The 15,495-nt window shown below is 44.4% G+C and overlaps 1 protein-coding gene across 6 annotated transcripts in view; it reads right to left on the bottom strand.

Annotated features, from left to right (window-relative positions):
* LOC147117045 (partitioning defective 3 homolog) overlaps positions 1–15,495 on the bottom strand; it is an 862,692-nt gene that overhangs the window by 687,319 nt on the left and 159,878 nt on the right. For all 6 annotated transcript variants that reach the window (XM_085987637.1, XM_085987633.1, XM_085987634.1 and 3 more), the window contains exon 2: positions 1,672–1,773. In XM_085987637.1, coding sequence (XP_085843763.1) covers positions 1,672–1,773 — 102 coding nt within the window. The remainder of the gene's footprint in view (positions 1–1,671; positions 1,774–15,495) is intronic.

Here is a 15,495-nt window from a genome sequence, read left to right as displayed (position 1 = left end):
GAAGACCACAGGAATAGAGAGGCCACAGAAGATGGCAAGGTCAGCGCGCTGGCAGTAATTATGGATTGGAGAGTTTTATGGAGGAAGAGCACTGAACTTAGAGGAGAGCTGGCAAAGGAAGCGGACATGGCGATTGAAGTCACCAAGGATGAGGAGTCGCTCGGTGCAGAGGCCAAAGGAGGATTCCTTGGGGAGGAACTTGCTGAGGCTTGAGCAGACAGTCAACAAGGAGTTTAAAAGGAGGTAAGGGGGTAAACATCCACTTCTGGTGATATCATCAGAGACTGCTTTAACTAGGAATAAAATATGAATTTAAGAGTGTTCCTTAAAACCCCGCACCCAACCAACCCACCCACCGCATCCAACTCCCATTAGCGGCTTGAATTGCAGATTTTCATGATGAGCAAATATTGCAATAACCAACCCATAATAGGTCGATAATCACCAGTACGCCAGCCGAGTGTTACAGAACTCAACATGCTCTCTCCAGAATCCAAATCTAAACTTGTGATGCTGGGTGTTTTTCACATTTCAGGTAGAGATGGTATTAAAATGTCGCATCTCATGACATTTAACAGAAATCCAAGTTAAAAATAAATCGACAGAGCAATTAGCTGCATGAAAGTTTTACAGGTGAACCATAACACATTAGTAAAGCAACACTAACAATACTGCGAGTGGCCAACTGGTTTGATCTCTATGGGTCCCAGCTCAGAAAAACATTCCTAAAATGAGCAAACATCTACCAATAACTGCCAGCCTTTGGACAAAGTTACTTTTATCCTTTTTGCCTTCACCTGCCAACTTTACCACAAAAGAGAATCAAATATTTTCGGAGTGAAAGCAAAGGATTTGAAAGCCCGGATCTGTGGAGTACAGCACATTACACAATGTTCTTCCAGCTATCTGCAATAAGCTACCAATTGATTGAATGAGGAAGTTGCAAAAAACAGATCCACCACTGTCAGATTGAATAAAGAAACCCAGGAAAATGCATGCAGTGTCTGTTTTCTACCACTAGATGTCTCAATTCTATAGAGGTTGTTCACCTTTACTTTTGGGTTCTGGTCACAGACCTGAAACTTTAACCCAACCTTCCTCTCTCCACAGATGGTGCCTGAGCTGCTGAGTGCTTCCAGCATTTTCTGTTTCTATGTTCACCCATACTGTTGTGCTCAATCTTTTTTTCCCCCCTTTCCCCCATTTTTCATGAAGCCAGCAACTCATAATGGAGACAGGCAGCTGAAGCCTTCTGCATGTGTGGGTGTAGGCAGTGAGCGTCAGTTGGATTGTGGGGCAATCACAACCAAACTTTATTTACTCTTTACCCAATATACACAAGTGTGCCCTTCCCGTAGGGGCAGAAAGCTCAGCAGATTCAACTCCTCAGTACAAGGAGGCTAAAGCCAATTGAACTTGACTGCCGAGCACAGACCAGTCGCTGGGACATGGGATCTTCCTGGTCTGAATAGCTCAGTGCCACGTCAAGAGATGAGCATACCCAGTCAGTCAGGGGCTGTTTCCCCATCTCACTAGTTTTTCCAACTTTAGTCATCAAAGTAACCCCAGGCATAATCATTTTCCACAATAGAAATGCTGCTCAAAACATTTAACATTCTCCACGATGACAAGCTGAGAATTAAATACAAACAGTATTTGCACGGTACTCACTCGGTCCTTATCGTCAGCAACATCAGAGAGGATGTCATCAAGATCCAAGATGCCGCCATCGCTGTGCTCCAAACGATGCACCTGTACCCAGTAACCCGGATCCTAACAGGCATGGAAAGAGAAAGAAATTTTAGTCGCAGAAGATGACTGGAGGAAAGCCCCAATCAGTAAAGTGATTTCCTGCTGTTATTTTAATTATCAACCAAAAAACTGACAAGATTGTAATGACAGCAAGAGGGTCTAGATCTAAAAGGCCAATCTCCTCAGAAAATCTTTGTTGTTTAAAAACAAAAATTACTAAGTGTTAGTTACTTTTGTGTTGAGATCAACTGCAATTGTGTGGAATATATCTTTAAAATTAAGAGATGGGTTGACTTGCCAAAAGGGCAACGTAACTCAAACAGATAAAAGCATATTTCCCTAATCAGGATGATGCCACCAGTGCAACGAGCAAATGGAGTGATGATAGTCAAAAATTAACAAGGAGTTGACATTAGTAGATTAAATGCGGTGTACAAAGTCTTTGCCATGTACCGAAACCAGCAAAGATCAAGTAAAGTTTACCCCAAAAAATGTTAAGTATGAACAAGTTCGATGACTGTGAAGTGCTTTGGGACGTCCATGTGTTATGGAAGGCTCTACAGGAATTCAAGTTCGTTCTTTAACTGGAAACTTGGTGCCACTTTTGCTTCTGGTTTGTTAGATTGAGTGCATAATTAAAGTCAGCACCAAGTATCAGTGGTGCCATCCATTAGATAAGACATTAAATCGAGTCTGCCTTGGCTTCCGGCAAATGTTAAAAGTTGGGCCTCCTTCAATGGAACGCATTGTAAATCAGAGAATTTATAGTGAAGCGCTTCTGATCAGTGTGCCAGTCTTCAACAACGTGCACAACATAATGAAGTCACCGTGCTTCACAAGGAAATTCAAGATACGCAGGCAACGGCTAAAGATGCTCGCTTCCGAAAAATAACTAACCCCTCACACCAGCTGCATTGAAGTTTGAACAGAAATTGAAACGGAGGTTAATGACACAGACTTTATGTACTCAAGCCAGTGATCTCTGCTGTCCGACCTTGGGTTCCCTGACACGGCAATGGGCAGAAATCCAGGGGCAAAGAGCAGAGATTCGCATTTGGAGAGCAAGTGCACCAACGAGACGAATCACTTCAAACACTCACATACCGTACAAATCAATACCTTCACCCACCTTGCAGGGGCTTCTTAAACTGGCATATAAGGAAATATAATCCTATGTGCCCATCTCGGGAAATGGCAATGCTGAGAGACTGTGGCGCTCTTAAAATTTTCCACAAAAATCACATTTTATATGTTACAAATGTTTTCTTTTCTCACAACCGTACCCAAATTTACAATGTTTGGAGTGCTGGGATCATTTTTATTCTATGTCTAGCAGCACAGGTAAACAAATATACCCAGCTCCGATGGTTTAAATACATAACTGTGCTATTGTAATAAAACTATCAGGAACTAAATTATTTCATGTAAGTTATCATTGCACACACTTCCTCTTTTCTCTTTCAACCAAATATTCTTTCCGCTTTCCAGAAAGCTCTTCAGTTTCAACCAAACACTACTCTCAGGATTACATGACACGGGCCCCATTTTGATATGTACTGCACGCAGAAGGACATTTAGGCTAATTATACCGTAACCCGTTCCAATCTATGACAGCATTCACTGGCTATGTCAAGCTGTACTATAAAAAAAATGGCATTTACATATAAATGACTTCGCTTGGTTTCTGCCTACAGGGTAGATGCTGGTGGGCACCGTCCACCTTGTGTGGCATTTGCTGACAAACTAACGTTTTCTTTTAAATAGAAGGAAGCCGATTTGTAGAAAACGTTTCTGCACAGATTCAATATAACTCTGTACAAGAGGCTTTAAAACATGCCTAAGAATATTGACCAAGAACAAAGTAAAAACATTTCTTGAGCAACAGAAAATAATATGAAAGGATTTCTTTTTGCATCACCATGTTTCCCCACAGAAGCATATTTGCACTTCACAGTAAATAACTTGAGTTGTTTATCATTGAAACCAAAACACACTCACTATAAAAATATGAAGCTTCAGAGCAGCTGCTTTTGTTTTCATAAGGATCAAGGAAATATGCTCGAGTCAGCGATCACAGGCTACCCAAAGCTATTCTGACTTTTCAGGAATGGGCTTCAGCAACATATCGTTGCAGTTCAATCAGCAACTGCTTCACTCATATGGCAAGTATTAGAGGAGGATCGTGGGCAACAATACATCTGCACTAGTTCACTGGCTTTATTTTCCATTCCGTCTTACACACGCAACTCATCTAAAAGCAGGATTAAAACATTGCTGTCCCTGCCCTCCCCCCCGCCCCCCCACCAACTCCCATCCAATTATGTTTACATTCTAGTCTGTGTGTAAAAAAAATCATATTTGGTTTCCAGAGGATACTTAACAGAGAATGTAATCTCAGGAGGGTTTATACAGGGGGATGGGCCAGATTCAGCTCATGTGGCAGACAGTATTAAATTACCAGGCCGACACGTTTTCACTTCTGACATAAAACAACAGGATATTCATCAGCCATTTCCAAACGATTTGCATCTCAAGTCAAGAGGCCAGAGTGTTTAGTTTGAAATACAACTAGGAGAAAATTACAGGTTTGATTTAATGCCATTCCCCTGAAAATACATGACAAATGAAGCTCAAAATTAAAAATTAAAATTCAAAAAGTGTGCAATATTGACTGCACACATTTACCGGTTTTTAATCCAACACACTGTGTTTTTGTTTTAGCCACAAAAAAAATAATGGGGAGGCCAACCGAATCAAAAAAAATCCAAGTTTATACAAGATGATGGTCTACTTTATTTGTTGAATATCGTCTAATCTGAACATACAAATGCAGTCTTCAAGGAGAAGTCATCTCAGGGAATAGTCACTAAGAATCTCATCATAAACAACCAGCGGTACTCCATTCCTTGCTCGTGATGTGGGCAACACCGACAAGTCCGCATTTATTACTCATCGCTACGCAATTCTTTGTACAACGGAATGGCTTATTCGGCCGCTTCAGAGTGCATTAAGAGTCAACCAAGTAATGTGGGACTGGAGTCAAATGTGGAACAGACCAAGTAGAGATGGCAGGCTCCCTTTGCTGAAGGGCATTTGTGAACCACTTGGGTTTTTAATGATAATCCGGCACCTTTCATGCAAAAGTTTCTCCCCCTGCTGTCAAGCCCACACAGTACCACATTTATTGAGTACAACTGAAGACATTTAAACTCAGACCTCTAGATTACTAGTCCAGTACCATAGCCACAAACCAACTATACCCAATGTTGGACAGAGAGTCCAAAAATAATGTAACAATTGTGAAATCGAGGCCGATGGTGAACAGGTCAAGTTGGTCATTGTTAACGGACAGGTGAAAGCTAAATCTATGTTTACCAATAATGTTGCCAAGCACAACATATAGATGAGGAAAAAAAGGAAGCCAAGGATAGAATCATTGGGCATATCAGAGGCAACATTGCATTTAAGGGAGAGGAGAAGATGTTGCAAAAGATATGCTGGCATCAAGACAGATATTAATGGAGTCATGAGAGAGTAGCTCGACAGGGTTGGACCACAGAAGAGAGGTGGCGAGGACGGTGGGTTCAACCACGTTAAAGGCCACTCTGATGCCAACAAGGACATGGAACGACAACAAACTAGTCACGTAAAATGTGATTCGTGCCTTTAAACAGGTGAGAAGTCAAATTGAAGAGATTCAAACAGGGTTGGGCAGGTTCTGGGCTCAGAGGTGGGTACTGATGGCACACTCCAAAACCTTTGTGGGAAGAGGAAGGTTGGAGATGGGAAGACAGTTGGATAGTGCAGAGGTACCGAGGTTCGACTTATTTTTTTAAAATCAGAGCGATGATGACATTTTTTGAAATGGGGAAACAATGCTCGAGGAGAGAGAGAGCTATCGAGGATTTCTGCAGCGGGGCTTTAATAGTCCTCTTTTGCAAATAATCATTTAATTTCTGCTTCAACAGTGGCTTGTGACAGAGCATTTCACATTCGAGTTAGTCTCTGTGTAAAGAATCTTTCAAAAAATTATTTATGATAATCTTAAATTTATGCCCTCTCGTGACTGTCTCGCTGGCAAGTGGAAATGATCCATTGCTACTTACCTTATCACAATCCTTCAGAATCGTAAAGGCTTGGACACACAAGTTGGGGCCGAACATTATTAAAATAGTGCATTTTGACAGGATCCCTCCCACAAGTGATGGCTGCTCTATTTGATTCCCTGACCAACAGTTGGATGATTGCTACTTCGTGGATCTGGTACTCACTGTCTCTTGAAGCCATGATTGTTTTCAAGGCAGCTTTCTAACAATTGAAGCCATCATTGAACTTGGAATAAGCTTCACATCTTTTGAAATCTTACAATGTCAAAAGGACGTGCCAGCAAATGTGGTGCATATCAATTATTGGCAAGGACCCAGAAGGACGCTGAATGAAAATCTTAAGAGCTGGCATCAAGTGGAAGCTGAAGGCTGTAACTGAACCCAAATATATGTGGGTGGCCTGATGACTGCAAAGGGCATGTACCAAGCACATCTGCACTGAAACTTGTGCAAACTAATCGCCAAATTTAGAAATGTTTTCTAATAATGTTAAGCAAAACAGTAGCAAAATTGTCACCTGTACACAGTGGAAATCAAATTACCCACTGTGACAACAGCAAAAATATGGTATGCAATTCCTGAACAACGTTGAGCTCCCCCATGTTTCAGTAGCTAGAGAAAACTGGGCAAGGTAGACCAGACAGTCTCGGGTTCAATGCCCAGTCTGTGCTGAGCTATCGGAGCGTGTGAGGAATAGCAACAATTTGGCTAAAACTGCCTCAGTGCCCAAGGACTAGGTATGTGGAAAAATCCAGCCCGCACTCCTGTTCCCCATCAATATCAATGACTCTCGCTGGAATGTCTGGCCTGTGGACAGCAGGCAAGGACAATGTCGGGCTCGACTGTGATGCCCTCCACGGTGGAATTATCTGGCCAAAACTCACCGCCCAGACTCACAAATAAAGAACGTCCACTTGAGTAAAAGGGAGAGGAGAAAAGGGGCAAGAAAAAATACACCACACTGTCTATCATGAAGATGAGAATTATTTTGTTCTTTTTCTTCCACCAGTGTCCACATCAGAACAGTGATTCTGATGCGTCAATTGTTTTGTTCACACGACTGGAAGAGATTTTGGTCTTTCTCAATTGATAATAGGAAATATTTAACTGCTATTGTCGCCCCTTCAACAATTCTTAGAATAACCAGTAGTACGCATCAGAATGTTTGAGAAGCACTCAGTCCTGCCCAGTATATTTATACTCTCCTGGCTGGCCTTCCATCTTCCACCCTCCATAAACTTGAGCTCATCCAAAACTCGCACCAAGTCCCGTTCACCCATCTCCCCTGTGCTCACTGACCTACATTGGCTCCCATTCCTGTAACGCCTCGATTTCAAAATTCTCATCCTCATTTTCAAATCCCTCCATGGCCTCGCCCCTCCGCATCTCTGTAACCTCCTCCAGTCCTACAACCCTTCGAAATCTTGGCGCTACTCCAATTCTGGCCTCTTGCGCATCCCTGATTTTAATCGCTCTACCATTGCCGGCCATGCCTTCAGCTGCCTGGACCCTAAGCTCTTGAATTCTCTCCCTAAACCGCACTGTGTCTCTACCTCTCCCACCTCCTTGAAGACGCTGCTTAAAACCTACCTCCAACTCTCCCAATATCGCCATATGTCAACCTTTGTTCGTCTACGCTCCTGTGAAGCGCCTTGGGACGTTTTACTACATTAAATGCACTATATAAATGCAAATTGTTGTTGTTGTATTACAGATTATGCATAAATATTTGTGTTCACCGCTTACCATACAAAAATATCACGCAGGGAAAGCTACCCCTACAATTCCTGTATTAGTTATAGCTTGGAGTCTGAACCACAATGTTTCTCAAAAGAAATTCACACAATCCCAACATCACAGTTGAATGCACAAAGGCTTTGTTCAACTGCAAGCATCTGTTCAAAGGTAAAATAAGCCATATAAGTTACCAGCACTGCTCTTGGCATTTGAACAACTGCCTCAACTGAATTGATTAAAGTACTCCAAAGCCAGAAAGCTGGCCACTGATTATTGTGTGACAGCAAGGATTCTGCCATCATTGACACCTGACTCTTCATTAGGTATCTCTTTATTAAGTGACACCCTACACTATGAAAACTATTAACCACACAAGACTATTCTCACATCATTTAACTAGTCTGTTGACTGCGCATGACAAGGTACTGCTGCTTTACCAGACTGTAGCTCCACTCTCAATAAGGCTAATTTCCAATTGTACAAAGAAGGTTCACTCGGTTAATCCCGGGGGTGAGGGGATGGACAGATGAGGAGAGGTCACTATCCAAAAAACAGCCACCAAATTTTGGAAACACCTAAAAATGAGCAACCCCCACTGCTATCATTACGAAGGCCTGAAATGCCAAGAGAGGACCATAAAGAAGAATACCTTCAGTCAACTAGTCCTGGGACTCAGTGAAGTAACTACTAACACTACTAACAATAACCAGCCCCAGGACAGTGACAGCGTAACACAAAGAATTCGACCCAACACAATCGTCACTAAGCAAAAGGAAAAATATCTGTCATATTGGGCAGAAACAACAAAAACCCAAAGCAAACTCAATTGCTACTTGGCCCTAAACAGACAATACAACATGGCTGATTACCTGACCATGGTAAAGGATAGCAAACTGAGATAAACCTTGACAATGTACAGACTTAGTGAACATAGCCTGGCGATCGAATAAGGTAGACACAGGCAGACCCGGCTACCAAGAGAGGACAGGATATGCTCTCACTGCAGTCAGGGAGTGGTGGAGACAGAGATGCACTTCCTCACAGCTTGTAGAAAATATCAGGGCATAAGGGAGAATTTCTACCCAAAATTCACAAAAATATGCCCGGAATTCAGAAATTTGAATGACGACCAAAAACTCCCATACCTACTAGGGGAAGAGAGAAATTGTGTAACCTTAGCGGCACACTATGTTACAGCTTGCCATAAACAGAGGGACAACCACTAAATATAAAAGAGTATATACAAATTATATGAATGTATATTTATATATACACTCAGGGATATATCTGTTTATACACTGTATGGATAGATCTGTATTTATGTGTTCAACCATGAATGTTTTTCGATGCTTTGGCAACATAAGATGTACCTTGTCATGCCAATAAAGCGATTTGAATTGAATTGAAAATTGAATTGAGTAGATTGGGACTCTACTCATTGGAGTTCAGAAGAATGAGAGGCGATCTTATTGAAACATATAAGATTGTGAAGGGGTTGGATCGGGTGGATGCGGGGAAGATGTTCCCGATGATGGGTGAAACTAGAACTAGGGGGCATAGTCTTAGAATAAGGGGTTGCTCTTTCAAAACTGAGATGAGGAGGAACTACTTCACTCAGAGGGTGGTAGGTCCATGGAATATGCTGCCCCAAAAAGCTGTAGAAGCTACATCATTACATAAATTTAAAACAGAAATAGACAGTTTCCTAGAAGAAAAGGAAATTAAGGGTTACGGGGAGAGGGCAGGAATTTGGACATGAGTCTAGGTTCGGATCGGTCATGGCCCTGTGGGTAGCGGAGCGGGCCCAGGGGCCGTGTAGCCTGATCCTGCTCCTATTTCGTGAGTCTAATTCTGTTAGATTCAGGAGATGATTCTGTGATAGTAGATTGGTGGTTAGGATCAGATGAGCCATGATCTTATTGAATGGCGGAGCAGGCTCGAGGGGCCGATTGGCCTACTCCTGCTCCTATTTCTTATGTTTTTATGTTCTTACAAATTAGTGGGGGTTGGGGAGAAGGACTGAGGGAGATGCGAAATGTGTCTCAAGTCAATGCTAATAATGAGCTATTCTTCGCCGGGAGCAAGCGGAAGCCAAGCACAGGCAGCGCAAGGAGCGCACGTCAACCCAAACACCCGACCCACCCGCCCCTTCAACCACCGTCTGCCCCACCTGTGACAGAGACTGGAGGTCCCGCATTGGACTAATCAGTCACCTGTGAACTCATTTTTAATGTGGAAGCAAGTCATCCTCGGCTCCGAGGGACTGCCTAAGGAGAAGTCTCAAGTCAATGCTAATAATGAGCTATTCAAATATTAAAGAGTACTGCCATTAATTTGAATGATAAAGAGCAAAGCATTTCAGACACGGGCTCATTCTCATGTCACAGAGGATCCACAAAATGTCACCGTCTGAAACTGCATACTTGTGCCAATCACGTTTGTGTCAGCACAATTTAAGACAATGATGGCTAAAAGTCAATAAAACCTTATTAGCATCAGATGATAAACCAACCCAAGTGGGAAATACAGCAGTACAGTAGGCTCAATCATTTTCTTCAGTGGAACAGATTATTTTAGTATGGTCATTTATTGTCATGTGTGACCATTTACATTATATACAACATGCATACAACATTATATGCAGACGTTAGCATACAAACCTCACCACGTTGTAGATGTATTCTGCAGTGTATAAAACAAAGGCAGCATATAGTTATTACCAGTCTTGTTTTTGTGCGCTCTCCCTGGTACATTTCCAGTCAGCAAATTAATCAGTGAGGCATGAGGCAATTGCAAGAACAAGCCCCAGGGCTTGAACCAACGCTTTCCTCCTAAAACTTCTGACAAAATAAAATGGTGCATTCATATTCCCCACATAACACTCACATACTGATAGTATATTCCTGTAAGTAGTTGGATGTTTTGCAGCAGTATCTATGGCCTTCTGTAGGAACTGAAGCAGCAACACTTTCGGTGCCATACATAATTTCATCTCCACTAAGTATCTTTCCTATTCACAGAAATCACACTGAAAACAGACAAAGAGGAAACGAAACTGCACAGCAATGTCACCAGAATCATTTTACAATCTGGCTATCAAGAAAGTTTGTATTTTCGGGGCCCATGGGATGAATCCAGCCCTGCCCTGCAGGGAGGATGTTTCCCCTGGCTAGGGGGTCTTGAATGAAGGATCACAGTCGCAGGATACGGAGTAGGACATTTAGGACTGAGATGAGGAGAAATTTCTTCACTCAGAGGGTGGTGAACCTATGGAATTCTCTACCACAGAAGGCTGTGGAGGCCAAGTCCGACCAAAGAACATGTAATGTATATATACACCTTATTAAGGGAGAGAACTACTTTTTACAGCTCCTGTATACTGTAGTACCGGCAGTGACCACACCTGTATATAAACCCTGAGTAGTGATCTGTACAGTTAGTTCTAGAGTAACCCTCATTCAGTAAACACCTGTTGAATCGTTCCCTGCAGTCTGTTGTCCGATTATTGAAGGACACAACATTAAGATACACGGACGACGAGGCAGATTCGAACCTACCTGCAACTCTGCATCACCTCCCAGGGATTCGCTCCTGGAGAACAGTGGAAGGTGGTCAAGTCCAGAAGCACGGGCGTCGACCACGGGCAACCGCCCAGTCATCCAGCGGAGATTTGAGCATCGCAGGGGAGGCTGTCGAGAGCCAGGCTTGGCTTTCCAGTCACGGTGGTCCAGTGAAACGGGCTGGCAACAGGTACTGCGCAGACCCTTCCCGGACAGCGGCGGGCTAAAGCCCGACCAAGCGGCACAGAAAAAGGCCGAGCAGCGTCGACAGGGGAGAGGGAGAGGGCAGAGCGCACAGGGCGCAACAGGTGTTCAGGACCGAGCTGCGTCAATGGGGGGGAGAGACGAGAGAGAGCAGAGCGCAGCCGGTGTTCAAGGGCCGAGCAGCGTCAACGGGGGAAGAGAGGCGCGCAGGAAAACGCGAGGTGCTGCCATTACCACGAGGACCGCCGAGAGCGGCGTTGGCAGCAGCGTGGGAGACGCCATTTTAAGCCGCAGCGGGGAAGAAAGGAAAGCGCGGGAGACGCCATTTTAAGCCAGTCTAACCACACCCAAAAATGCCGAAGAGTGGCAGTATCACAGCGTTCGACAATGAAGTCGAAGATTGGACGACATATGTCGAACGCATAGAAGTATACTGCAAGGCGAATGAAGTGCCAGATGACAAGAAAGCGCTGGTATTGTTGAATTCAATGGGTACCAAAACGTATGGCTTACTACGAAACCTAGTAACCCCAGAGAAGCCAGTAGAAAAGGATTTTGAAAACATAGTGTCAATCCTACAGGACCACTTAACCCCACACCGCTGCTGATAGCAGAAAGATTTAAGTTTCACAAAAGGAACCAGCATAAAGATGAAAGTAATGCTGAGTATTTAACGGAGCTGCGCAAGCTATCGAAACACTGCCAGTTTGGAACGGGACTAGCAGATACTTTAAGGGACAAGTTTGTGTGTGGGCTTCAAAGTGAAGGAACCCAGAAACGGCTTCTATCAGAAAAGGATCTTACGCTGGTCAAGGCTTTCAGCATTGCAGTATCACATGAAGCAGCAGCACGGGGCGCTGCAGAGATACAACAGAGACCGCAAGAATACGGCACAAATGAAATGTCATACGGAACAGTGAAGTGCTATCGCTGCGGCAGAACAACACACGACCATAATGATTGCTGGTTCAAGGACAAAGTGTGCAGACAGTGTGGAAAAGTAGGACACATAGCAAGAGTCTGTAGGTCGGGAAAGAAAACCAGCAGCAAGAAATCTCCACAGGAGAAGTACAAGGAGGTACATAAGGTGACGGAGAGTAGTTCAGACGAACAGAAGAGTGATACAGACTCCGGAAGCAAGGAGCTGGGTTGTCTGAAACTGCATAATGTGATCAAAATGGAGGATCACCAAACTATCTGGGTCACGCTCAAGATAGCAGGAGTCCAAGTGAAAATGGAGTTGGACACAGGATCAGCCCCAACAGTCATAAACCGAAGGGACTACAAGCAGCTATTCTCACATATACCCTTGAGAGATACAAAGATTGTCTTGAAGACGTACATGGGGCAAAAAGTCTACCCCAAAGGAAAAATAAGGGTGAACATTATATATAACCATGGTGTGGAGATGCCGGAGTTGGACTGGGGTGGACAAATGTAAGAAGTCACACAACACCAGGTTATAGTCCAACAGCTTTATTTGAAATCACAAGCTTTCGGAGCGCTGATCCTTCGTCAGGTGAAGTGGAGAAATGCATAAAGACACAGCTTATATAGTCAGAGAATCATGTCAGGTGTTTACAGGTAATGTTTCGAACTGCCATTTATCACACCTCGGCAGAGAGATAATCACAGCAATCAAAGGTGTGAATGGTGTCCAAACAGCTCAGTCAGGAAAACATTACATCGCAGGGTCATCCAGACTCGAGTCGACATTGGCTTGTTCTCTCTACACAGATGCGGCCGGACCTGCTGTGATTTCCAGCAAAAAAAAAGTTTGTCTGTTTTTTTGTTTTTCATACAGACCCCAGCATCTGCAATATTTGACCCCTTGTGACCCCACCTCATTGTTCTTTGATGTAATGTTTTCCTGACTGACCTGTTTGGACACCATTCACACCTTTGATTGCTGTGATTATCTCTCTGCCGAGGTGTGATAAAGGGCAGTTAGAAAGATTACCTGTAAACATCTGACATGATTCTCTGACTATATAAGCTGTGTCTTTCTGCATTTCTCCACTTCACCTGACGAAGGAGCAGTGCTCCGAAAGCTTGTGATTTCAAATAAAGCTGTTGGACTATAACCTGGTGTTTTGTGACTTGTTATATGTAACGGCAAGGAAACACCAAAAATGGACCAATATGTATTGCCAGATGGAGGACCACCACTGCTAGGACATGAATGGATCCGGAAGATACAGCTAGATTGGCATTCCATACAAGCACTGACTGTAGATGCCAAAAAGGATGACGACGTCACACCTGGACGACTGTCAAAAATGCTAACTGACGCACAAGAAGTGTTCCAGCAGGGGCTCGGAACACTAAAAGGCATAACAGCGACGATCAAAATAGAAGAAAATGCAAGCCCAAAGTTTTTTAAGGCCAGGCCGGTACCTTATGCGATCCGCCCAGCCGTCGAAGCAGAGCTGGAAGGTTTGGAACGTTCAGGAGTACTGTCCAAAGTGGACTGGAGCGAGTGGGCTACACCCATCGTTCCTGTAATGAAGAGGTCGTTGAGTAATACGCCTGGGGAACCAAAGAAGGTTCGCATCTGTGGGGACTTTAAGGTGACAGTAAACCCAGTCCTTCACACTGTATAATATCCACTTCCGCGGATTGAAGATATTTTCGCCTCGCTATCTGGAGGGAAACGCTTCACTAAGATTGATCTGGCCCGGGCGTACCTGCAAATGGAGGTAGAAGAAGCCTCGAAACAGTACCTCACGATCAACACTCAAACGTCTCTACCAATACAACCGGCTGGTGTTCGGGGTAGCATCAGCTCCGGCTATTTGGCAAAGGGCAATGGAACAAGTCCTGCAAGGGATTCCAGGGACCCAGTGTTATTTGGACGACATCCTGGTCACGGGCGAAAATGACAGTGATCACCTCGCCAACCTGGAGCAGGTGCTCACTAGATTGAAGGAATATGGGCTCCGAGCTAATCGCCACAAATGTGAGTTTTTCCAGAAGCAGATCTCGTATTGTGGCCACGTTATTGATAAAGAGGGGTTACATAAGTCCCCTGAAAAGATTGATGCAGTAGTCAAGGCTCCAGCACCGGAAAATGTGTCACAACTGAGGTCGTTCCTCGGGCTGGTGAACTACTACCATAAGTTCTTGCCGAATTTGGCTACCGTACTACACCCACTGAACACCCTACTGCAAACGGGGGTACCATGGAAGTGGAGTGACGAATGTAAACGAGCTTTCCAGAAGAGCAAAGCATTGATCACATCAAAAGAGGTGTTGGCTCATTTCAAACCAGCACTACCAATTCGGTTGGCGTGTGATGCATCACCCTATGGCATTGGAGCGGTGCTGTCGCACAAATTCCCGGACGGCTCGGAGAGGCCAGTAGCCTTTGCGTCTCGGTCACTAACCTCAGCCGAGCGTAACTACGCCCAGATTGACAGGGAGGCCCTCAGCCTAGTGTGGGGAGTGAAAAAGTTCAATCACTATCTGCACGGGCAGAAGTTCACCTTGCTGACTGACCACCAACCTCTTTTCTCCATCTTTAATCCAAAGAAGGGCGTTCCGGTGATGACTGCGCAACGGCTACAAAGATGGTCCCTTTTTCTAGGGGCGCACCAATATGAAATCGAGTATAAGGGCACGAAACAGCATGGAAACGCTGATGGGCTATCACGCCTGCCACTGCCTACTGCGGAGGAAGCACCAGCAGTGGATCCTGTCGAAATATTTCATTCGACTATAATTGAATGCTTGCCAGTAACTAACGCTGGTATAGAGAAGGAGACCCGAAATGACCCGACACTGTCTCGGGTATATGATTTGACGGTGAAGGGATGGCCAGCACATGGCGACTCACTGTTGCCAGCATTCTCATCCAGGAGAGAACAGCTGTCAGTATGCCAGGGGACAGTGATGTGTGGATCCCGAGTGGTAATTCCACCCAAGTTAAGGGAGAGAGTGCTCAATGAGCTTCACGAAGGTCATCTGGGAGGGGTGAAAATGAAAAGCCTTGCAAGGGCTTATGTGTGGTGGCCGGGGATCGATCAGTAAATCGAGGACCTGACAAAGAGCTGCTCAGGATGCCAGAAGGTCCAAAATGCACCACCACATGCCCCTCTACACCCATGGGAGTGGCCCTCATCTCCATGGCAACGGGT

This window comes from Somniosus microcephalus, chromosome 5 (assembly GCF_052327205.1).
Source record: "Somniosus microcephalus isolate GS21.2 chromosome 5, FLI_Smic_1.0, whole genome shotgun sequence".
Classification (NCBI taxonomy): domain Eukaryota; kingdom Metazoa; phylum Chordata; class Chondrichthyes; order Squaliformes; family Somniosidae; genus Somniosus; species Somniosus microcephalus.
Note: the sequence above shows the minus strand (reverse complement) of the source record. Positions and strands in the feature narration are given on the sequence as shown.